At 58.0% G+C, this 24,295-nt stretch overlaps 2 protein-coding genes across 13 annotated transcripts in view; both read right to left on the bottom strand.

Annotated features, from left to right (window-relative positions):
• Nucleotides 1-776: 776 nt before the first annotated feature.
• LOC117075323 (cytochrome b-c1 complex subunit 10) lies at nucleotides 777-9,116 on the bottom strand. Its single transcript, XM_033197592.1, has 3 exons — nucleotides 8,956-9,116; nucleotides 2,156-2,304; nucleotides 777-944 (listed from the first exon to the last, which is right to left on the bottom strand). Exons 1-2 carry the CDS (start codon nucleotides 9,003-9,005, stop codon nucleotides 2,184-2,186), a joined length of 171 nt encoding a protein of 56 aa, XP_033053483.1. The 5' UTR covers nucleotides 9,006-9,116; the 3' UTR covers nucleotides 777-944; nucleotides 2,156-2,183.
• A 3,475-nt stretch (nucleotides 9,117-12,591) lies between these two features.
• The window catches only part of TCF3 (transcription factor 3), a 46,477-nt gene continuing 34,773 nt past the window's right edge, over nucleotides 12,592-24,295 (bottom strand). For 3 of the 12 annotated variants that reach the window (XM_033197581.1, XM_033197582.1, XM_033197588.1), the window contains 9 exons: nucleotides 24,159-24,217; nucleotides 23,987-24,065; nucleotides 22,878-22,951; nucleotides 22,424-22,582; nucleotides 22,220-22,343; nucleotides 18,620-18,755; nucleotides 18,218-18,453; nucleotides 15,008-15,153; nucleotides 12,592-14,663 (listed from right to left, as the gene is read on the bottom strand). In XM_033197581.1, the coding sequence (XP_033053472.1) occupies nucleotides 15,011-15,153; nucleotides 18,218-18,453; nucleotides 18,620-18,755; nucleotides 22,220-22,343; nucleotides 22,424-22,582; nucleotides 22,878-22,951; nucleotides 23,987-24,065; nucleotides 24,159-24,217 (1,010 nt within the window). In that variant the 3' untranslated portion in view covers nucleotides 12,592-14,663; nucleotides 15,008-15,010. Of the gene's footprint in view, nucleotides 15,154-15,504; nucleotides 15,732-18,217; nucleotides 18,756-22,219; nucleotides 22,344-22,423; nucleotides 22,583-22,877; nucleotides 22,952-23,986; nucleotides 24,066-24,158; nucleotides 24,218-24,295 lie in introns of those variants that run through there. The other 9 variants (XM_033197584.1, XM_033197587.1, XR_004433962.1 and 6 more) reach the window with 8 other exon arrangements.

Below are 24,295 nucleotides of genomic sequence, written 5' to 3'. Positions count from 1 at the left end.
ATGCCCCTTTCTCAGCCTCCCAAAGTGTTGGGATGACAGGCGTGAACCACCACACCCAGCCTGTTCATTTTTGTAACCCTAACGTGATGGTTTGAAACGTCTACCAATTCTGATACTCTTCCCTTCAAAACACAGAACCCCATTCTCCTCCCTTTGCATGTGGGCTGGACCTCGGGGCTTGCTTCTGATAAACAGTGTGGCAGAAGTGACCACGTGAGACTTCTCAGGGTGGGTCCTGGAAGCACTGTGGCTTTCTCCTTCCTCTGCCTTGGTTCACTTGCTCTGGGGAAGGCAGCGGCCATGCTGTGAGGATGCTCAAGCAGCTTTGTGTAGGGGTCGCCATGGGAAGGAACTGCGGCTGTCACCGACAGCCAAGTTGAGGGTACTGGTTTGGAAGTGGCTCCTCCAGCCCCAGAGGAGCCTTCCTCAGATGAAGTGGTCTTGACTGATGTCTTACCTGCAACCTCATGAGAGACTCTGGGCCACAACCACCCAGATACATCACTCCCAAATGCCCGACTGACACAGACAGTGAGATGGTGAACATTCGTGGCTTTAAGCCGCTACGTGTGGGGTAACTTGTTAAGGCAGCAATGGATCAACATACTGCAGATATTACTTATGAAACATTTTAAATAAGCAGTTTCTGCCAGCCATTGGGAAACTCTCCTAGATTCGCAACATTTTGGAGCTGAAAGGATCCCTGGGTCACCTGTGCCACTCCAGCTACAGTCACAGTAACCAAGCCATCAGCATGATCAACATCTGGGCACGGGGCAGGTTTCAGGGAGGTTTAATGCAACGTGAATTAAAAGATCCAAGCTGTTTTCAGAAACATAAGAAGTCTGAAGTTGAGCTGTGGATTTCCTCATGTCCATCCTGAGGCTTGGGCTGCTCCAGATGCAGCAGGCGCTGAGGCGGGAGGAGCTGGCGCCACCAGGCACCTGGAGGGAGAGAGGATAAGGCAGGGTGAGTAGAAGTGTCCTTTCCGGGCCGGGTGTGGTGGCTCAGGCCTGGTATCCCAATATTTTGGGAGGTCAAGGCGGGCGCATCACCTGAGGTCGGGAGTTCGAGACCAGCCGGGCTAACGTGGAGAAACCCCGTCTCTACTAAAACTACAAAATTAGCTGGGTGTGGTGGCTCATGCCTGTAATCCCAGCTACTTGGGAGGCTGAGGCAGGGAATCGCTTGAACCCGGGAGGTGGAGGTTGCAGTGAGCCAAGATTACACCACTGCACTCCAGCCTAGGAAACAAGAGCAAAACTCTGTCTCAAAAAAAAAAAAAAAAAAAAAAAATTAGCTGCGTGTGGTGGCGCACACCTGTAGTCCCAGCTACTCGGTAGGCTAAGGCACAAGAAGCGCTTGAACCCGGAAGGCAGGGGTTGCAGTGAGCTGTGATCCCGCCACTGTATTCCAGCCTGGCAACAGAGCAAGACTCCGTCTCAAAAAAAAAAAAAAAAGAAAATGTCCCTTCCATATGAAGCTGGCTGCGCAAGTGGCCCAGGACAGCAGCCTAGTAGGAACGCCGGCACGGCACAGGCCCCAGGCTCCATGCAGCAGGGAGGAATACAGACCGGTGCAGCGCTCTGAGGGCCAGGTTCAAACAGAGTGGCATGGCCTCAGGCCTCAGGCTGGCACCTGGAAAATGGGGGTGTAAGAGCCGGGCCACGTGGGGCTGTCATGTGGGCACTGGGCAGACGCCACAGGCACTGTGGTGAAGAGGGCAGCTGGCATGCTGGAGAAACGTGTGGATGTGTCCAGGGCTTCACAGGTGCCTGCAAGAGCTCGTGGGGTGGCCAGCCGCTGTGGGCCAGCCTCCACCGTCCCCGTCTATCTGTAACATGGGCCCCCCACCCAGTTCAGGCTGGGGTGCCCACTGAGATGGAAGCAGGGTGTACCTCAAAGACTAACTGAGATTGTCCAGAGAGAGGGCAGGGCCCATGCTCCAGTCACACAACCGAAGGCTGTGGGGTGACCATTCTGTGCCCGTGGGCAGGAGGTGCCAGAGAGGGCACCCAGGGCCCCACTCCCATGCAGACCTCTCCAGGGGGAACGGTGAGGCCTGCCGCCCTGGCTCTGGGAGCCTGGAGAACCCACTCTTCGGCCACCATCTGGCCATCATGCACTGCACCCACCACAGCCTACTGAAACTTACCAGAGGGGTGTGCGAAGAGCCAGTGTAATTAATCATCCTTCTTAAACTTGCCATTGATGTAAGGTACCCAGTCCAGGATCAGCCGCCAATCGGTGGCCCACACCAGCCCCACGGTGCCCACGGCGCCCCACGTGTAGACCGTCGGGATCCTGTGAGAGGAGAGGGGATGGTCAGGCCTGCTCTGGACGCCTTCTCCAAGAGCCTCTCCTGCCCCAGTCCTGGCCCCCTGTCCTGAGCGGTGATGGCTGAGGCGTGGGCCTGGCACCTGTGTCCACCAAGTGCTGTGGGCCCTGCGGGTTGGCACCAACAGCACAGGCCCTGCCCACACTGCTGGCCCTCAGGAAGCTGGGCTTCTGCATCTCCAGGAACTGCTCCAGGGGCTCCCGGGGTGGGAGCGCTGCTGGCGGGAGGCTGGGCCTGGGGCATGTGTAGGTGTTTGTAAGTTTCCAGCCACCATGATGATGGGTCCGGTCTGCTGCAGTCTGCAGAAATTCATCCATCCCCGCCACAGCTGCAGGCCTCAGGGAAGTCACCATCGCAGTCCCTGCTCCCAGGTGAGGACACCAAAGAACAGACAGGGCGAAGCCCTCACCTAAGGCCACACAGCTGGTGAGGATCAAGGCCTTGGGTGCCAAGCCCACGCTCTTGCCCACCACGGCACGTGCTGTGGGAGCTCCCCCAAGTTTCCTGGGATCAGCAGATTCTAGGAAGGCCAGCAAGCCCACCTGCCGGCATTCACGCCCTCGCACAGTGTGAACTTGGGCACAGGCTTCTAATGCGCAGAATGCAGCACGAGCAATGGGGCCTCACTGCTGAGGCCAGGTGAGAAAAGACTGGCTTCAGGTACGGAGGCTCAGAAGGGAAATACCAGCCCTTAGGGAGGTTGAGGCAGGAGGCTCACTTGAGCCTAGGAGTTTGAGACCAGCCTAGACAACAGAGACCCCATCTCTACACAAAATTAAAAAAAAATTAGCCGGGTGTGGTGGCACATGCCAGCAGTCCCAGCTACTAGGAAAGCTGGGGCAGGAGGAACTCTTGAGCCCAGGAATCAGAGGTTGCAGTGAACCGTGACTACACCACTGCCTTCCAGCCTGGGTGAATATGAGACCATATCTCAAAAAAAAATTAAAATTAAAATTAAAAAAAAAAGAGGCTGGGCGTGATGGTTCATGCCTGTAATCCCAGCACTTCGGGAGGCCAAGGTGGGCAGATCACCTGAGGTCAGGAATTCAAGACCAGCCTGGCCAACACGGTGAAACCTCATCTCTACAAAAATACAAAAATTAGCTGGGTGTGGTGGTGGATGCCTGTAATCCCAGCTACTCGGGAGGCTGAGGTGGGGAATAGCTTGCGGAGGTTGCAGTGAGCCGAGATTGCACCACTGCACTCTAGCCAGGGTGACAAAGTGAGACTCCATCTCAAAAAAAAAAAAAAAGAAAAAGAAAAAGACTGGCTTCCATCCTGGGCACCTTTGTGCACCCTCTAGCTGCCTCTGGAGAAGCCAGCTGCCATGCTGTGAGCTGCCCTACGAAGGGACCCATGTGGCAGAGAACTGATGGCAGCCTCCAGCTAAGAAGGAAGTGAACCCAGCCAACAACCCCACGAAGGATCTCGGAAACGGATCTGCCCAGTCCCGCTCTCGGATGACACTGCAGCCTCACGAGAGAGCCTGAGGAGTCGGCGCAGCACACCCACTGAAACTGTGAGATAAGGAGTATTTGCTGGTTTAAGCGGCTAATTTTGGGAGACTATTTCTTTATTTTTTTATTTTTTATTTTTATTTTTATTTTTATTTTTATTTTTTTTGAGGCGGAGTCTCGCTCTGTCGCCCGGACTGGAGTGCAGTGGCCGGATCTCAGCTCACTGCAAGCTCCGCCTCCCGGGTTTACGCCATTCTCCTGCCTCAGCCTCCCGAGTAGCTGGGACTACAGGCGCCTGCCACCTCGCCCGGCTAGTTTTTGTATTTTTAGTAGAGACGGGGTTTCACCGTGTTAGCCAGGATGGTCTCGATCACCTGACCTCGTGATCCGCCCGTCTCAGCCTCCCAAAGTGCTGGGATTACAGGCTTGAGCCACCGCGCCCGGCCTATTTTTATTTTTTTTGAGACGGAGTCTCGCTCTGTCGCCCGGACTGGAGTGCAGTGGCGGGTATCAGCTCACTGCAAGCTCCGCCTCCGGGTTTACGCCATTCTCCTGCCTCAGCCTCCCGAGTAGCTGGGACTACAGGCGCCCGCCACCACGCCCGGCTAGTTTTTGTATTTTTAGTAGAGACGGGGTTTCACCGTGTTAGCCAGGATGGTCTCGATCACCTGACCTCGTGATCCGCCCGTCTCGGCCTCCCAAAGTGCTGGGATTACAGGCTTGAGCCACCGCGCCCGGCCTATTTTTATTTTTTTTGAGACGGAGTCTCGCTCTGTCGCCCAGGCTGGAGTGCGGTGGCCGGATCTCAGCTCACTGCAAGCTCCACCTCCCGGGTTTATGCCATTCTCCTGCCTCAGCCTCGCAAGTAGCTGGGACTACAGGCGCCCGCCACCACGCCCGGCTAGTTTTTTGTATTTTTAGTAGAGACGGGGTTTCACCATGTTAGCCACGATGGTCTCAATCTCCTGACCTCGTGATCCACCCGCCTTGGCCTCCCAAAGTGCTGGGATTACAGGCTTCAGCCACCGCACCCGGCCAGGAGACCATTCTTTTTTTTTTTTTTTTTTTTTGAGACGGAGTCTTGCTCTGTCACCCAGGCTGGAGTGCAGTGGCCGGGTATCAGCTCACTGCAACCTCCGCCTCCCAGGTTCACGCCATTCTCCTGCCTCAGCCTCCCGAGTAGCTGGGACTACAGGCGCCCGCCACCTCGCCCGGCTAATTTTTTGTATTTTTAGTAGAGACGGGGTTTCACCGTGTTAGCCAGGATGGTCTCGATCTCCTGACCTCGTGATCCACCCGCCTTGGCCTCCCAAAGTGCTGGGATTACAGGCTTGAGCCACCGCGCCCGGCCAGGAGACCATTTCTTATATACACAGCACTGCTGGCCAACAGAGGGCTGAAATTAAAATCCAATTCCAGGCAGGGCATGGTGGTTCAAGCCTGTAATCCCAGCACTTCGGGAGGCCGAGAGGGGTGGATCACCTGAGGTCAGGAATTCAAGAGCAGCCTGGCCAACATGGTGAAACTTCATCTCTACTAAAAATACAAAAATTAGCCAGGTGTGGTGGTGCCCACCTGTAGTCCCAGCTACTGGGGAGGCTGAGGCAGGAGAATCACTTGAACTCTGTAAGTGGAGCTTGCAGTGAGCCGAGATCGCACTACTGCCCTCTAGGCTGGGCGACAGTGAGATTATGTCTTGGAAAAAAAAAAAAAAAAATCCGATTCACCTCCCTGGATCACAGCGAATCACATAGCTGGGATGTTGGGGTGGCAAGGGGTGCTCCTCCTGGAGGCAGAGAAGGCGGATGAACAAACCCTGCACACATTGCCCCAAGGGCCTCACCAGAGACACTCTCCAAGTGCAGGCCAGGTGCCTGCTCAACAGCTGGTGGCATGCACAGCTGCTCCTGGAACCTGGCTCAGAGGCAAATGCCACCAACAGGGCAGGAATCTTTATACCTATGTCTTGATGGCATTCTGGGTAAGTTTGTTTGTTTTATTTATTTATTTATTTTGAGATACAGTCTCCCTCTGTCACCCAGGCTGGAGTGCGGTGGTGCGATCTCGGCTCACTGCAACCCACACCTCTGGGGCTCAAGCAATTCTCCTGTCTCAGCCTCCCACGTAGCTGGGATTACAGGCGCCCACCACCACACCCGGCTAATTTTTGTATTTTTAGTAGAGACAGCGTTTCACCAGGTTGGCCAGGCTGGTCTCAAACTCCTGACCTCAAGGGATCCACCCACCTCAGCCTCCCAAAGTTCTGGGATTACAGGCGTGAGCCACCGCGCCTGGCCCTGGGTTATTAACCACCAGAGAAGCCTGCTCATAAATATGCCCAGTGGGCCAGCCTCCGCCTCCCCTATCATCCTGGTCACCCCACGTAGGACCCTGTGGATTTGGACAGTGTGGGAAGCGCCCACAAAACCTGATTTCCACTAGCCACCGAGGAAGAATGTACAGACCATGACCACACTGACCAACGGCCTCGCCGCCATGAAAACCCCTTCCTCAAACCAAGCCCCAGCAGGGCCCAGAACGGGTGTGGACTGCAGGGTCCCCAGCTAGTGAACTGTGGCCCTCCCAGTCCTGAGTCTGAGACTCTGAGACACAACCCCACAGTGTCTCCTGGGGATGAGACCCGCTCCCTGGCCTCCCAAAGCCGCTGTCTGGTGGCTTAGCCCTGCACGGCCCTCGCATGCAGGTGTCTGTACCCTTCCTCTCCCACTTACTTTAGGTCAGCGCCACACCACAGGTCTCATTTCTTCACTTCTTGCCTGCCAACCAGAATGTCCGCCCACAAGGGTTCTATTGGCGTGTCCCTAACACATAGGAGGTGCTCAATAAATGCCTGCTGTTGGATGAAAGCGCGGATGACGGGTGGTTCCCACTGTGACTGGGCACAGAAGTGGACCTGCTGCACCCGGGAGGGGCTGCGTTGGCTACTACAGGCTGCTGGGTTCTCAGCTAGGAGCAGGCTTCCTCATCCCAGGCCTGAGTTAGCCACGCTATAAAACGCCACTATCACGTTCCCCTTGATGGTCCCCGTCAGCTCCACTGTCCAGACCCTGTTCCCAACCTGTCCCCCGTCTGGGACGGAGGAAGTATGTTCTGACTTCCAGACACACTGCCAATCATAAGCCTTTGCTTTTTTCTTTTTTAGAAACGGAGTTTTGCTCTTGTTGCCCAGGCTGGAGTAAATTGGCGCAATCTCAGCTCACCGTAACCTCCACCTCCTGGCTTTGAGCGATTCTCCTGCTTCAGCCTCCCTAGTAGCTGGGATTACAGGCACGCGCCATCACGCCTGGCTAATTTTGTATTTTTAGTAGACAGGGTTTCAACATGTTGGCCGGTCTGATCTCAAACTCTTGACCTCAGGTGATCCGCCCACCTTAGCCTCCCAAAGTGCTAGGATTACAGGTGTCAGCCACCACGCCCGGCTGTAGCTTTTTTTTTTTTTTTTCCAGACATTCACTCTTGTTGCCGAGGCTGGAGTGCAATGGTGCAATTCTGGCTCACTGCAACTTCCACCTCCCGGGTTGAAGTGATTCTCCCGCCTCAGCCTCCCAAGTAGCTGGGATTACAGTTGCCCGCCACCACGCCTGGCTAATTTTTTGTGGTTTTAGTAGAGACGGGGTTTCTCTATGTTGGCCAGGCTGGTCTCGAACTCCTGACCTCAGGTGATTCGCCCGCCTCGTCCTCCCAAAGTGCTAGGATTACAGGCGTGAGCCACTGTGCCCAGCAGCTTTAAATTATTTGTAGAGACAGGGTCTTGCTGTGTTGCCTAGGCGGGTCTCAAATTCCCAGACTCAAACGATCCTCCCACCTTAGCCTCCCCAGTAGCTGGGACTACAGACAGGCGCCACCATGCCGATAATTTTTTGTTTTGTAGAGATGGGGTTTTGTTGTGTTGTCCAGGCTGGTCTTGAACTCCCAGGCTCAAGTGATTCTCCTGCCCGGGCCTCCCAAAGCACTGGGATCACAGGCCAGGGACACTGCGCCTGGCTAAGGCCCTGCTGCTTTTTTTTTTCTTTTTTCTTTTTGGGACAGAGTCTCGCTCTGTCACCCAGGCTGGCGTGCAATGGTGCAATCTCGGCTCACTGCAACCTCCGCCTCCCGGGTTCAAGCAATTCTCCTTCCTCAGCCTCCCAAGTAGCTGGGATTAGAGGCAACAGCCACCAGGCCTGGCTAATTTTTGCATTTTTAGTAGAGACGGAGGTTTCACTATGTTGGCCAGGCTGGTCTCGAACGCCTGACCTCAGGTGATCTGGCCGCCTCAGCCTCCCAAAGCGCTGGGATCACAGGCGGGAGCCACCGCACCCAGCCAGGCCTTGCTTCTTAGCAACCCACGTGGAAACACGAGACAACCCTACGGAGGACCCCCCAGCCCGGCTTCTATGGGGGCCACCCCTGTGCCGGCCAGCTGCCCACGTGGGATCAGGCACAGCTGCAGCTTTCACGTTCCTTGTTAAAAATCATAAAAAACAGGCCGGGCGCGGTAGCTCAAGCCTGTAATCCCAGCACTATGGGAGGCCGAGACGGGCGGATCACGAGGTCAGGAGATCGAGACCATCCTGGCTAACACGGTGAAACCCCGTCTCTACTAAAAAATACAAAAAACTAGCCGGGCGAGGTGGCGGGCGCCTGTAGTCCCAGCTACTCGGGAGGCTGAGGCAGGAGAATGGCGTGAACCCGGGAGGCGGAGATTGCAGTGAGCTGAGATCCGGCCACTGCACTCCAGCCTGGGCGACACAGCGAGATTCCATCTCAAAAAAAAAAAAAAATCATAGAAAACAAAAAAATGGCAAAGGCCGAAGATGCCGCGAGTGCTGGGCTGGGGATCGGGGCTCAGTGCCTTCTGGGTATTTCCGTCCAAGGGGTCACCACCCGGACTCCCCGGTAGAGACGGGGAAACTGAGGCTTGGAGGGGCCTAGCCGCGGAGCCAGGCATGCTGGGGTTTGGCCTTGGGTCCGCTACGTCCCGTTCACGCCGGGACGCGCCGCTCCGCCTCTCGGCCTCAGTTTCCCCCTCTGTCACCGAGGACAACAAGGGACCTGGGCCGGGCCCAGCCCCCGGAAACGCGCACAAACACGGAACGCAGCGGCGCGGGGGTGGGCCGAGGCGGGAGCGCGGATGGGGCCGCGGGGCGACGTCCTCACCAGTTCTTGACCAGCTGCCGGTAGCGCGGGCCCAGGAACCGGGTCACCATCGCGGCGGAGTCGCACCCTCAGGGTGACCCTGTCCGGCTGACCCGGACACACTGCGCAGGCGCGACCGAGGCGCGCACGCGCGCAGGGAAGGGGGGAATCCGCCGCTGTGCGCGCAGACCCGGAAGCCGCTTACAGTAACTTCCGGCGAGGGTTGGACGACCAGGGAGAGGTGGCCCGGAGTGGGCGGGGTTAGGGCGGGGCTTTTATGGCCACGTGGTCTGGCGGCTGGTTTTGCCTCTGGGTTCCACGGGGCTACCTGCCATTGATTTTATGCGCCTAGCATGTGCTAGGACGTCCAGCGGGGTAGGGTCTTGCCCAGAGTCACACAAGGGAAGAGCTGGGTCTGGAGCCCACTTTTGGAGGCGTCAGGCGTTGTTCCTGATTCGCTGTAGGACTTTGGCCGAGCGGCAGTGCTTCCCTGAGCCTCAAAGTTGCCGATTTCTTGGAGGCTCTGTCGGAAATCACTTTGCCGGTTTTCGTTTGCGAGCCTGGGTGATTCCTCATTCAGGCAGCAGAGGGAGGCCTGGCTCCTTGCACGGTGAACGTCTCTGGATGGTCTTAGCTGATGACAGGCAGGTCCTTCTGCCTCCTTCTTTCCACCGCACCAGGCTCGCTTGGGCTCGCCTTTCTCCAGTCCCTGCTTCCTCTGCTCTCCCACAACCCGGCGCAGCACCGTACATGTTCACTCAGCTTCCAGCCTCCCCATGCACACCGGGCCGGTGTGGGCAGAAGGAAGAGGGGCATATTCCCAGACACTGCCATGGCAGTTTTCTGTCTTTTCCCCCATTTTCAAGAGTCGCCTCCCTCAGGAAGCCCTCCTGGACTGCCTGACCCCCAGGCACCTTTACAGCATGAAAGGAAAGGCCATAACCTAGACGGGGAACTGGGCGTGATTTGTCTCCGGGGCGCCAGCGTCATTTGCAGGCCTTGTGATAAGGAATGGACACCATGGGTTCGTCCGCCCAGCCTGGCCTGTCCTGCTGGGGTCGGCCCTCGGTACTCTCCAAGCCTGCAGCTGTCTCAGGCTGCAGGTGCTAACCCATCCCTATCCCTGGTCAAGGACTCAAGGGTGGGAGCCGGAAAAGCCAGAAATAGGTTTTGGACACCACAGTCTGGGCACTGTTTTTTTTTTTTTTTTTTTTTTTTTTGGAGATGGAGTCTCGCTCTGTCATCCAGGCTGGAGTGCAATGAGGCGATCTCGACTCACTGCAACGTCCACCTCCCGGATTCAAGCGATTCTCCTGCCTCAGCCTCCCAAGTAGCTGGGACTACAGGCACGTGCTACCATGCCCAGCTAGTTTTTGTATTTTTGTAGAGATGGGATTTCTCTATGTTGGCTAGGCTGGTTTTGAACTCCTGACCTCAAGTGATCCACCCACTTCAGCCTCCCAAAGTGCTGGGATTACAGGCGTGAGCCACCAGGCCCAGCCCTGGGCGTTGTTTGTAGAACTTTCCAGTTGCCTTGGGGTTTTTCAGCTTGGGATCACAGAACACCTGAATAAGACTCTTCCCATTAGTGGAAACTTTAAAAAGTGGAATGCAGGGTCTGACATAAAGACTATTAAGAGAAAGGACAGGAACACAAGGGCTGCTGGAATGTCAGCCCAGTTTCCAGATGCCACAGTTTAGTAAGAGTTCACCAGGGACCAGGCGCAGTGGCTCACGCCTGTAATCCCAGCACTTTGGGAGGTCCAGGCGGGCGGATCACCTGAGATTGGGAGTTCGAGACCAGCCTGACCAACATGGAGAAACCCCATCTCTGTTAAAAATACAAAATTAGCCAGACATGGTGACGGATGCCTGTAATTCCAGCTACTCAGGAGGCTGACACAGGAGAATCGCTTGAAAACCTGGGAGGCGGAGGTTGTGGTGGTGAGCTGAGATCACGCCATTGCACTCCAGCCTGGGAAACAAGAGTGAAACTGCATCTCCAAAAAAAAAAAAAAAAAAAAAAAAAATTCACCAGAGAATGAGAGTGATATAACAAGAGCTGGGAGATGGAGAGAGATTTGTAATGATACCTGGATCCAGCTGTGCCTGAAGCCATTCAACATGACATAGAACTTCCTTTTTGTTTCTTGAGCTGGTTGTTGTTATTTTGTTGGACCATCTGGATGCCCCCTCCACGTTTTTTTGAGACAGGGTCTGGTGTGGCTCTCTTGCCTAGGCTGGAGTGCAGTGGTGCAATCACAGTTCACTGCCACTGCAAGCTCCTGGTCTCAAGTGATCCTCCCACCTCAGCCTCCTAAGTAGCTGGGACTACAAGTGTTTGTCACCAGGCACAACCAATTTAATTTTAATTTTTTGAGACAGTCTTGCTCTCTCGCCCAGGGTAGAATGCAGTGGTGCAATCTCGGCTCTCTGCAATCCCCGCCTCCTGGGTTCAAGCTATTCTCCTGCCTCAGTCTCCCAAGTAGCTGGGATTACGGGTATGCATCACCATGCCCGGCTAATTTTTGTATTTTTAGTAAAGACAGGGTTTCACCGTGTTGGCCAGGCTGGTCTCAAACTCCCGACCTCAAGTGATCCACCCGCCTCAGCCTCCCAAAGTGGTGGGATGACAGGTGTGAGCCACCGCGCCCGGCCAATGCATATTTTAAAAGTTGTTTTCCAGCATGAATATAGAGGTGAGCTGGGTGCTGAGTGGTGGACAGGGCTCCCTCAGCACCTTCTGTCAACTCCTGGCCACTCTCTTCCCCTTAAAAAAATACAGACATGGGGTCTCACTATGTTGCCCAGGCTGGACTGGAACTCCTGGCCTCAGACGATCCTCCCACCTCAGCCACCTGAAGTGCTGGGATGACAGGCATGAGTCACTGTGCTCACCTTTCTCCCTAAGGCACTTGTGCACCAAAGGGCTCTCTCCTGGGGGCCACCCCCCTCAAGTGGCCAGGAAGGCACTCCTTCCACACCAACCCCACAGGGGAGCAGGGCAGTCCAGCTGTGTCCTCGAAGAGATAGAACAGGGAAGCCTCTGAGCACAACAGCAGATGCCAGTGGGCACTTTCGGATGAGCAGTGCCCCGACGGGTCCTGCCACACCTCTTCCCCCCAGAGAGCCTTGTCCGTGGGTTCCGTGGGTGTCCAGTTGTGGAGGAAGTCACGAATGCCCCACTAAGGAGTGCGGAGTTGATGCTGCCTGCAACAGGGGGCCGTGGAAGGTTTCAGAGGGGCAGTGACAAGGCTCAGACTTCGGGAGCAGGAAGGGGGAGTAAAGCGGGTTCCAACAGCCCACGGGAACATTGGGAGACCGGGAGCCCTCGGGCTGGGAGGACCACAGGTCCTGGGTGGTTCCTATGCGCCCAAGTGCAGCCCCCAGGGAGCCGCTTTTCTCCGGAAGCCAATCCTGCTTCCAGGTGGCCTGGAGCCCTGGGCACAGGTGCAGGTTCCCAGCAGCCCTGGGAGCTGTGGGCCCCTCACAATGAGTGACTTCGAGGAGGCCCAGTGCACAGGGCAGACCACGGTCCTTGCTGCACCCACCAAGGTGAACGTCAGGGGCCGAGAGTTTAGGGCAAGACCTCTGACCCTGCCCCCTACTTCCCTTCCTAAACATGGGACACCAGAAAGAATCCAGGGACTGCAGAACATCGTTATAAAATGTCACATTTATTGCTACAGTGCTGTTATATACAGGACAGGTCTCTGAATCCACTTTAAAGAGGATCGTTTAAAAGTCCCAATAATCCAGCCAGCTGTGTTGACACGTATAAAATTATTTTCTTTAAAAAAATTTTCTTGAAAACCATCTTGAGGCACTCAGAGCACACCCCCCACCCCCCCATAATTGTGGTTCCCCAGAACTGCTGTTTCTTCCTCCTGGCGCTGGGTGAATCTCGTTTAAATGCTATGCAGAACGCACAGTTCCAGAGGCTACGGGGCCACTGCCCACCCAGACCTAGGGGCAGGGCCAGGATCAAAACAAGAGGGAGACAGAGGCAGGTTCCCTAAGAGACCAAATCCCCAGGGCACAGGGGAAACCCTGACCAGAGAAGGGAGAGTGGCAGATAGCCCCTCCCCTCCACCTGGCCTGGACTAGGGGCAGATCCCAGGCCTTGAGCTGGCCTTGCGGTTTCCCTTGAATCTGCCATGGGGCCCAGGCTCCCCAGCAAGTCTGGGGAGGGGAGTCAGGCAGTCCAGGCTCTCCTGGGGCTAATGGTGGGAGTCTCAGGGGTAGCACAGGGGCAGACGCCTGACCTGCTGCCGGGGTGAGCACAGCCAGCCCGGGGGTCCGCAACGCCTCAATGCAGGGAGGGGCATGAAGAGCACATGAAGGTGCCCAGCTGGCCCGGCCCACACCTGGGTGCCACAGTGACCATCACCCTAGTTGAAGTGTACCGAATCTCGGGGTAGGAGACTTGCAGTTTTAAACCCAGGACAGTCCCCAGACAGCTGGGAAGAGCTGGTTACCCTCATGGCAAGAGACCAGAAAAGGGGACCTGGAGAGAGGCCTGGGTGCTGGGACACAGGACACAGATGGGCCCGAGGGGTCACCCTGCTGGTTCTGCAGCCAGGTTGCGCAGCCCAAGGCCTTCGTGGGGCTCAGACCAGCACAGTCTCCTGGCTCCAGCCACTCCTGCCCTTGGGCCCCACAGAGGGAGGGCAGCAGGTACGGCCCCAGGCCCAGGGATGCTCCCTAGCGTTGCGGGAGACCGGCCAGGGCCCTGGCATCCTGTCTACATCACGATGGCCCTCTGGTGTAATGGGGACATGCTGAGGTGGGGGGGGGGGGGTCCTGTGCTGGCTCCTGAGCCGCGTCCCCTCAGTCAGAGTTCAGAGCACGAGCCTGGGTCCCTGGGGCAAAGGAGTGAAGGACAGGGTGTCCAGGAGGGTCCCCAGCACCCGGCTCCAGGGTGTGGTCCCCATGCCAGGAGTCACTGGTCCCAACAAAATGCCCCATTTCAGAGAAGTGTGCAGGTTCCAAGGGAGAGCAGCTTATGGGGGCCTGGGGAGGACATCGTGTGGAGTAGCCCTGGGGGCCAGAGCTGCTTGGCAGAGTCACCTGGGAGGGTCAGAGCCACCTTGCTGACGTCCCTTCCCCCAAGCCCAGGTCAGCCCCCTTCCTGAGGGGAGAGGACGCGGCAGGGAAGCTCCAAAGCGCCTTCATCGGGAACGCCACGCATCGCTTTCCACGTGACAAAACCAAGAGGAGAACCCCCAACATCAAAAAAACACAAGACCCGCCGCCTGTCCCCGTTCTGTGTGCAGTGGCTTCCGGGGGGGCGGGGGGGCTCAGGTTTACACGGGGTCTTTTTAATACAACGTTTAATCATCTGGTTGATCAGGAAATGCAATGCTCAGTCTAGAAACAGCAGCAGAAATAGCGAGAGACACGGGACTTTTATACAAAAAAATTTGCTTACAAAACATATGCAAAAAAAAGCTTAAAAAAAACCAGAGACCAAAGGCAGCATCCTTGCTAATTTTCATCTACATTAAGAAAAAAAAAAAAAAATCTTATAACTAATGTTCTTTTTATTTTCCTTAAAAAAAAATATTAGGCTTAGGCACGATTTGCTGGTGGCTTTTGAAGCATAAGCCGGGTCTCCACAGCAGCCCCTCGAGTGACATGTTTCCATTTCTCCACTTTTTATAGTTAAGGCATTTTTTTTCTTTTCTGACAAAGTGTGTGTTTTGTTGCTCGCTGTCAGGTTTTGTTTACTGGAAAAAACAAAAAACAAAAAACAAGGTCCTGTCAGCCCAGGCGACAGGGCCAAGACGCAGTTTCAGGATCCACAGGGCACGTCACAGGGTGACACGGTGGCTGAGATTCAGGGACGGGGGGAGCAAGGCCAGGGAGGGGTGGGCCAGGGTCCCAGGGAGCGCCTGGACCCAGCGTCACCTTGGTTGCCCCCATCGCTCCAAACCTCGTCAGGCTGGTGTTGGCTCAATGCTGACAACAGGTGTGTGAGGTGTGGACGTGGACGAAGCCTGGGGTCTCGAGTGGCTGTTGTGGGCCCGGCGCACGGGGCTGAGAGTGGGTGGCTCGTCCCACGGAGGCATACCTTTCACATGTGCCCGGCGGGGTTATGGGCTTCGCTCAGGCCTGGGTGGGCAGCCGACAGCACCATCTGGGGGTCTCCGACCACGCCCGACACCTTTTCCTCTTCTCGCCGCTTCAAACAGGCTGCTTTGGGATTCAGGTTCCGCTCTGGGGGGAGGGGGAGAGCTCTGTGGGAGACGGTCCCAGGAGGAGGAAGAGGTGAGGTGGGAGTGGGGGGTCGGATGTCAGGGAGGATGGGGTGGGGGCAGGGCTCCACGTGTGGCCTCCTGCATTTCCGACTCTCACCTCCTTCCTTGAGAAGGCTGGGGAGATGGGGGGGGGTTGTAAAGAAGAGAGTGGGATCAGACGGTGTCTGTGGAACGTCACTGGGTCTGAATCCAGTCACAAAGAGAGACACGGACAGAGCCCGGGGCCGGCAAGCACAGGAGGACCCCGGCATCTGCTCCTGGGTGTGGGGAGGGGAGAGGGTGCTGGGGCCGCCCTGGCTGGGGAGCCTACCTCGCACCTGCTGCTCCAGCCCCAGGATGACCTGCACGGCCTGCTGCAGGATGAGCAGCTTGGTCTGCGCTTTGTCCGACTTGAGGTGCATCTGGCACATGCGCCCCAGCTCCCGGAAGGCCTCGTTAATATCCCGCACGCGCACCCGCTCCCGCGCGTTATTGGCCATGCGCCTCTCCCGGTCCCTCAGGTCTTTCTCCTCCAGGGACAGCACCTCCTCCGTACTGCTGGGTCACAGCACCGAGGCCTCTGTTAGTGACGGGCCAGGGCTGGGTGGGAGGGCGGGGCTGGGTTGTGGAGAGGGTATCCAGCTACTTGTGTTTGTGCTGGTGTGGGCAGCAGTGCGGGTACACAGCTGGTGTTGGTGTGGGCAGCAGCGCGGATACGCGGCTGGTGTTGGTGTGGGCACAGCAGTCCGGGTACATGGCTGGTGTTGGTGCAGGTAGCAGTGCGAGTACACAGCTGGTGTTGGGCACAGCAGTGCAGGCACACGGCTGGTGTTGGTATGGGCAGCAGTGCGGGTACACGGCTGGTGTTGGTGTGCGCAGCAGTGAAGGTTCACATGCTGCTGTGTGTTGTCACATGCATGAAAATGTGTTCTTCTGTGTGCGTGGGGAATGTGCTCCCTGGAATGCAGCAGAGCCCCACGGCGGGCGCCTGTGTGTGTGTGCAACTGGCTGCCCAGGTGCAAGTGCCCTCAGACTCAGCTCTAGGGGAGGCTGTGGATGTGGTCACACCCAGGAAGAACCAAGGTCTGACTGTTCCCAGACGTTTCTGTGGAGGGAGGTGGGGCTCTGCTTCCCCCTCTGGGCCCGCACCGGGTAACTGCTTCTCCCTTGACCCTGCTCACTCTGTGGGCCCCAGGGCAGGGCTAGGGGTGGGGGTGGGGCACACGGGAGGCCCAGTGTGCCTGCTCCTCTCTCTGTTCTTCCCTCCCAAGATGATGACTTTCCCCATTCAGAGCAGCCGCTTGCGGGGTGATGGACAGCAAGGCCCGGCCAGACCCACTGTGGACAGAGGGGGCCTTGAAGACACAGGCTCACCAGGCAAAGGCCTGGGCCACTCCAAAAACCCGCGACTAGGGAGTCCAGGACTCAGGGTCAGGGCTCATATGGAGCACACCAGCTCCCATCCCCCAAGACCCCCACACCCCCACAGGCTTCTGTGGGGAGCCTCAGAAATGCACCCACCCCCTACAGTGAACTCCAGCTGCCCCAAGATGAGGCCTCCCTGTAGCACCTGACCCTGGCTGGGAACACTGGCTCCCGGGGCCTCCGGGAACCCTGCTGTCACTGCCTCTGTGAATGGTCGCAGTGGCAGTTCTGAGGTTCCAAGCACCTGTTCTGTGCCAGGCCCAAGGCTGAGCCCCCCCTCCCGCTGAGCAGCATGCAGCCGGCGAGCGGGCACTGCTGCTGCCGCCGTGGGGGCACAGGTCCCGGCCCAGGCCTCCATGCTGCGTGGCCCTGCACGGGGGACCTAGCTCTGTTCTCTGGCTCTGTTCCCCGGCTTCCTGCTCAGTAGAAGGGATGCCAGTCCCCATCAAGGCACCCACTGCTGCGGGTTGTGGTGAAGATGAAATGGGCAAAGGCCTGGCCCAGTGCCCAGCATGCCTGGTGCCCTGTCTTAGGCTCTAGGGGGCTGCCTCACCCACCTGCCTGCCCACTCTGCCTTTGGGGCCTGAGGGATCCCTCCAGGTGGCGGGGCGGCCCCTGGAGCCCAGGACAAGCGCACAGACCAAACTGACAGGACCAGGGCTGCGTGCTCCCGCGTCTGGTTTCTTCCCGCAAGCCCTGATGGGGGCTTTGGGGGAGGAAACGCCCTGAGGCCGCAGCCCAGCCGCTCCCGGTGCTCGGGCAGCAAGTGCGAGGTGAGGAGGGGCTGCCACGGGAAGCAAAGGGATGGATGGGCGGGATGGAGGGGAGAGCGGAAGGCAGACAGCAGAGAGGCGGGCTTGGGGGCGCGAGGCGTGCCACACACGGCTGCGGAGACTCAGAAACCTTAGAGCTGAGGGGACAGTGGGAGGGCCGGGCCGGGGCTCTGGCTCCGGTCCCAGCAACAGTGCTGCAGGAGAGAAAGGGTTAACGGGGTACAGGCGAGGAGAGGAAGGAGTTAAGGAAGCAGTCACCAGCAGTGGGGAAGGAGTCAGCTCACATCCGGGGGTGGGGGCAGGGTCTGTCTGTATCTTTCATCCCCCTGGCTCTGGGAAATGGGGTGATTAACACCCACCTTCAGATTGGGAAACTGAGTCAGAGGCAGGGGACGGGCTCACGTGGCCTTGCGTGGCATCTGCTCGAGGGGAAGGAGCCAGGGTGGTTTGCACACCAGCTCCTGTCTCTGGGCTCGAGGGACACTGGCCTCTGAGCTGGGTTCTGGGCTTCCCACGAAAGAAGGATGGGGGCGGGTGGGAGCCCTTGGAGCCGGGAGATGCAGTTCTGAGCCACAGAGCCCAGGCCTGCAGGGCTAAGGGTCTAGAAAGAGTCCAGTCCTCCCACAGTGGAGCAGATGCTGAGGCAGACACGGAGAAGGGCCAGCAGTCAGGAGGGGACAGTCATGGCGGTGCAGTCAGGGAGGTGAAGGGCACAGTCACTGCAAGGAGGCAACTGCTGCAGAGGGAGGGCTGGCTCCAGGAAGGCGGGCAGGGAAGGAGAGCAAGGGCAGGAACACGAGGGAGGGTGGCGCTGCGGGGACGCTGGTGGCCCGCGCCCCCACTGACCTCGCACTTGCTGCTCCAAGTTCAGGATGACCGAGACGGCCTGGTGCAGGATGAGCAGTTTGGTCTGGGGCTTCTCGCTGTTGAGGTGCAGCTGGCACATGCGCCCCAGCTCCTTAAAGGCCTCGTTGATGTCACGGACCCGCAGCCGCTCCCGGGCGTTATTGGCCACCCGGCGCTCCTTCTCCCGCTCGGCCTTCTGCTCTGGGGGGAGAAGGTCGTCCTCGTCCTCGTCTGGGCTATGGGGGAGGGCGCCAGGAGGGGGCCAGAGGGAGACAGTGAGGTTGGGGGACGGGCGTGGGGCCCGCCGACGGCCTCCCGGTGTGGGTGCAGTGTGTGTGTGGTCTGTGCACATGTGCTTCCTGATGGGGTGGGGGTGGGGAGAGCCGAGGTGGGGGCTGGCACCTGGTCCGGGCCCGGGGGGCCTTCAGCTCCTTCTTCTCCTCTTCCGAGTGGTCAGCCGCCGACGTGTTCTCCTCATCCTCCTTCTCCTCCCGCTTGATCTCGCCGGCGGCCGCCGTGGCACCTGCTCGCCCTAGCCCTGCAACAGGCCTGGGGTCAGGGGCCTGCATCGGCCTCCAGGGCCAACTGACATATCTCTCTGTGCTCCTGTGGTGAGGGGCTTGGGCTTTCCTGGAAAAACCAGGTATTTGCCAAAAATAAAAACAAAAAACCAACAACCAGAACTGGATCCCTACCTCACACCATGTGTAGCTACCGATGCCAAACAGATTAAGGACCAGAAGGTGAAAAGGAAAGAGTTTTACCACCTTTGGAACAGTGTGCAGAAATTCTGCAGCAACTCAGGGGCAGGAATCTCCTAAGATGCTAAAAGAATGCTATTGTTTTTTGGGGAAGGAAATTGTTTCAATCATTGATTTAAACATATGCAACACTTCAGCCAGGCATGGTGGCTCACACCTGTAATCCCAGTGCTTTGGGAGGCCGAGGTGGGTGGATCACAAGGTCAGGAGATCAAGAACATCCTAGCTAACATGGTGAAACCCAGTCTCTCCTAAAAATACAAAAAATTAGCCGGGTGTGGTGGCGGGTACCTGTAATCCCAGGTACTTGGGAGGTTGAGACAGGAGAATCACTTGAACCCAGGAGGCGGAGGTTGCAGTGAGCCAAGATTGCACCACTGCACTCCAGCCTGGGTGACAGAGCGAGACTCCATCTCAAAAAAAAAAAAAAAAAAAAAAATCTGCAACACTTCAGGAATTTCCATGTCATCTTTTGCAGATGCTATGCTAATATCTGTCATTCTCATTTTAGTCCAAGAGCTGTCCAAGCAAGTGCTCCAAGAGCTGCTTTTAAAAGAACACAATAGGCTGGTCACACTGGCTCGCTCATGTCTGTAATCCCAGACTTTGGGAGGCTGAGGTGGGAGGATCACTTGAGGCCAAGCGGCCATGGCTACAGTGAGCTGTGATCACGCCCCTGCACTCTGTCTGTGTGATAGGATGAGACCCTGTTTCATAACAAAAAAAAAAAGAAAAAACAAAAATCAATACGCTTAACTTTTATCAAAGTTGAGAGTTCCTGATCAGCAAAGATACCAGGCAAAAAAAAGCATTTGCCAAAGAATAGAAGACACCCGCCACAGATGCAGCCAACAAGGAGGTGATCTCCCGCACATATAAAAACTCTGACAAATCAAGGGGAAAGGACAGAAAGGAAGGAGCTCAGTAGAAAAATAAGCGAGGTATTCAAACAGGCATCTCATAGACAACGAAACCACATGCCCATAAACACATGGAAGTCCGCTTCATACATCAAGACATTAAGGAAATGCAAATTAGGGCTGCGATGCGCTACCCCTTCATACCCAGTCAGCTAGCAAAGTTGAGAGACCTGCACATTCAAAATTTTGTCTGTGGGAGGGCAAGTTGGCTGCTTTGGAAAATAGTTCATCAGCCTTTCCTCTGAACTGACGACAGGTGTATCACCCCCTTGATGAGCAGGTTGGCAGGAAAGCATGATGTTGGGATGGCCTAGTGCCCCATGCCCGGGCCAGGGCCAACGGTGCACTCAAAATGGGACCCCAGCCACTTGCACCACACACATACCCCATACACAACATGAGCCAGCAAACCATGTTTGGGGTGTAAAGAACATGCTAGTGGGACGCTGTGTTCATGAAGCTCAAAAACAATAAAAGCAAAACAATGTGGCTTAAGGGCACACAGCTACCCCAAACGAATGCGGACACTCTGCGTTCAGCAGGACCTGGGCCACCCCCAAAACCCGGGATCAGGGAGTCCAGGAATCAGAGTCAGGGTGCACACGGAGCAAACCAGCTCCCATCCCCCGAGACCCCCATACCCTGAGGGGGAACCTCAGAAATGCGCCCAACCCCTACACGGTGAACTCTGGTGCAACTGGCCAACACCAGCCACCAGGACCAGCCCAGGTCTCAATACACGAAGTGAAGGACAGGAAGGAACCAGAGGGGAACCTGCAGGCAAAAGACTAAGCTTGGGCCACCCCTGGAAACTGCCGACCTGTGGGTCCGGACCCTTCTCTGGGATGGGGTCATCCCGGGGCACTGCCGACCTGTGGGTCCGGACCCTTCTCTGGGATGGGGTCATCCCGGGGCACTGCTGACCTGTGGGTCCAGACCCTTCTCTGGGACGGGGTCGTCCCGGGGCACGGCTGACCTGTGGGTCCGGACCCTTCTCTGGGACGGGGTCATCCCGGGCACTGCAGGGTGGTAAGCAGCATCCCTGGTCCCCACCCGCTCCATGCCAGGAGCCCCCCTCAGCTCTGACAACTGCAGATGTCCCCAGGCATCACTCAGTGTCCCCTGGGGGCAGAGCTGCTGGGGTGAGATGCTCTGGCCTAGGGGTGATAAAATCAAGGTACTTGGAAAGGCTGACTGGAAGACAGGCAGAATTCCGGGTGTGGTGGAGGGGACGGGGCCAGGACAGGACCCACAATGACCCCGCCTTCTCCTGGGCCTCTCATGGGTGTCTGAGACGCTCAACAATCCTCAGACCCAGATTTGTCCCCAACCCGTTCCTTTGTCCCCTTCCTTATACGGGGTTCCCAGCCCCAGTGTCACCCACAGCTCGGGCCAGAAATCCCAGAGCCACCCTACTTTCTCTCCCTCAAGTCCGGTCCGTCACAAATCCTGTGGGCCCCGCCTTCCGGAGATGCAGGGACCACCCGCCGCTGCTCACCCCTCCAAGGCTCCTGGACCAGCCCTATGGCCTCTGCCCTGGTCTCTGGGTGCCACTCATGGTCTGTCCTCCAAGCAGCCACCAGAGGGTGTCTGTGAGCACCTGGGTCAGGTCCCATCCCTCCTCGGCCCGCAGCTCTCCATGCTGCCACCTCTCTCACGGTGAAATCCCAAGTCCTCCCTGCAGCCCGTAGGGCCCTGCATGACCTGACCTGCCCTCCTCTCCCTGCCCTCCCCCCTTCCCTCTCTCCCCCTCCTCTCCCCGCTCTAACCCCATGGGTCTCCTGGCTGTTCCTCCCGGGTGTGGTCTATCGCCAGGACCTCTGCCTGAAACCCTCCTCCTCCAGTTACTTGCCTACTCTCACCTCCTCTCAGACGCTGCCCAGACATCACCTTGTTGCCTCCAGGGCCACCATCTTCAAAGCCATACAAAACCCCCAACCCACTCCGGCCACTTCGTTCATCCTCCCTGGCACCTGTGCTGTACAGCGAGCTCCTAGTCTGTCTCCCCCGAGGCAGGGTCATCCTGCTGCACCCCTTGCCCCCCCTTCCCCAGTGCCAAACACTGGCAGGCACATGGCATGTGGGAGCAGGTGGATGAAGAGGGAGCCCAGAGCTGTCCACCTCACACACCCAGGGCCAACGCTGGCCCCGCTGGTCTCGCCCACCCTCCTGAAATTGCTGACTGGGGCGCCTGTGTCACCAGGTACCCCCACGGTGACCGCACACCTGCCCTGGGTTCCCACCCTGACTCCCACCATGGGAGTGCCTCAGTTTCCCCAACTGGAACCAGAGATGGGACAGTCCCAAGCTCAAGGGCTTACCACTGTAGGAGTCGGGAGGCCGAGAGAGGTCGGGGAGGGCGCCTGGCTGGCTGGGGAGGGCTGCGTGGTTGTGCATGAGGCTGGTGCTGCCTGCAAGGCCATCCTCGGGGTGTCCGCCTCCAACCTGCAGGCGTGGGAGAGGGGCGCGTCAGGGGGAGCCGGGTCCCTGCCCACTGCCCAGCCCCACCCTCGCCCGGCACTCACCAGGCCTGCATGCCGCCCGCCCAGCGACATGGGGCTGGCGAAACCCGAGGCCAGCGCCCCGTGGCCAGGTAGCAGCGTGTGCATGTCGCCGGCTGTGCCCACGGCGTGGCTGCGGAGCACGTGGATGGCCTCGTCCAGGTGGTCTTCTATCTTACTCTGCTGCAGGGTGGGGGATGGGTGGTGAGGGGCCCAGGCCGCGGGACCCCACAGGACCCCATTCGTGTCCCTTCCGCATGCAGGTGGCCGGTGGTCCTGTTTTCCCCTTCCCCAAGAAGCTGTGTTTTGGACCAGCTCAAAACGTGTGTGCCCTGGTGGCCACAAGGCCTCAATAACAGCTTGGGGCTTATTTACGAGAAATTAACTAAAAGGTTTCTCCTTCTCAAGGGGCATCTGTCCTGCAAATTCTGCCAGGGAAAGGTGGGGCGGGGTGGGGTGGGGCGGGGTGGGCGCTCACCAGGCCATGGAGACCCCCGTCGTAGCTGGGCGATAAGGCACCGGGGGCTCCCGCGCGAGGCCACTGCGACGTCCCTGGAAGGGGGTGGGGCACGTGAATGGGGTGCAAGGGGCAGGGTGTGAGCACAGCCTGATGCCTGCGGGGAGGGATTCATGAACCTCCTGTCCAGCCTCCAGTGATGCCCACGACGTCCATTCCGGGGCACCCCACACCGACACAAAGCAGCTCTCAGCCCACCAGGCAGGGATGCTGGGTGCCCAGTGGATACTGCCATTCCCATCTGAGCCTGTTTCCCCATCTACAAAGTCCAACCCCCCACCCCAGGGGGTGAAGCGGCTCAGCAGCACACAGTAGGGGGCTCCTCCCCATGCTGCCCCACTCTGGCTGACCCACTCTGGGCTTCAGCAGCAGGCAGGGAAGTGGCAAGTTCCAGGTGGGACTAGACAGGCCGAGGTGAAGTAAGGACTCCTGGCACTTCCCATGGGGCAGAGGTGAGGACTCACAGGTGTTTTTAACCACCCAGACCTTCTGGAAACCTCCAGCTCTCACTCCCGCTCTGCCTGCACCTGCACCCCGCCGCCAATAAGCAGGCACATCCTCACAGGGATAAGAAGGTCTGCCCCCCGGGCCAGAGCCCCACAAAGGGTAAACAGCCAGTATCTAATAAATACCCGGTGGGTGAGCAAATAGCAACATGCACACGTTCTAGAGTCCAGGCCACAGCCCTGGTGCCGCTGGCCCCATCGGATCTGGGAGCTGCTGGGCACGCCAGTGTCCCCTCATGTTCATGCAGCGTGAACTGCCAGGTTCTGCCTCCTGGCTTTGCCTGTGCTGTGACCTAACCCGGGCGCCACCTCCCAGCCCTCCCTCACTGACTGGTTATGTGCCATAGCTTTGGAGGGCTGGCTTGGAGACTGCCTCTACCAGGCGGCCGTTCTGGATTGCCCTGCGGAACACAAGCCCACAAGGGATTCCCTTCCACTGTCAGTTCCCGACCAGAGATGCCACAAGCCCCTGGGGGTGAGCTGCTCCCTCCCACCTGCCTGCCCATCTCAGCAAGGAGCAGGCACCAGAACCAGCCTCCCCTGCCTCCCAAAACCCACACAGACCTGCCAGGCCCTGAGGGGAGCCCACGGGGGTGGAAGGGCTGGACGAGAAGTTATTGCTTGAGTGATCCGGGGAGTAGATCTGCGAGTAGGACCAGGAGAGACGAGAGATGGGAGATCAGGGGCCCGCCTCTCGGGTCACTTGCCTGGCCACCCCCCATGCCCCACGCCTCACCGAGGCCAGTGCTTTCCCGAGGGCATCCCCGGAGCTGCCGGCTGTGGTCCCTCGGGAGCCTGTGGGTGGAGAGAGGTGAGGCCCATGCAGCCCAGCCTGGGTGCCGCCACCGACGGGCAAGCTCTCCCGCATTCCGC

This window comes from Trachypithecus francoisi, unplaced genomic scaffold, assembly GCF_009764315.1.
Source record: "Trachypithecus francoisi isolate TF-2019V2 unplaced genomic scaffold, Tfra_2.0 Lachesis_group5, whole genome shotgun sequence".
Taxonomy (NCBI): domain Eukaryota; kingdom Metazoa; phylum Chordata; class Mammalia; order Primates; family Cercopithecidae; genus Trachypithecus; species Trachypithecus francoisi.
The sequence above is the reverse complement of the archived record's forward strand: the minus strand, read 5'-3'. Positions and strand labels throughout refer to the sequence as shown.

Coding starts and splice junctions, on each gene's coding strand:
- LOC117075323 (XM_033197592.1), bottom strand. CDS start 9,005: ATGGTGACCCGGTTCCTGGGCCCGCGCTACCGGCAGCTGGTCAAGAAC. Junction 2,305..8,955: donor CGGCAGCTGGTCAAGAACTG/GTGAGGACGTCG, acceptor CTCCTCTCACAG/GATCCCGACGGTCTACACGT.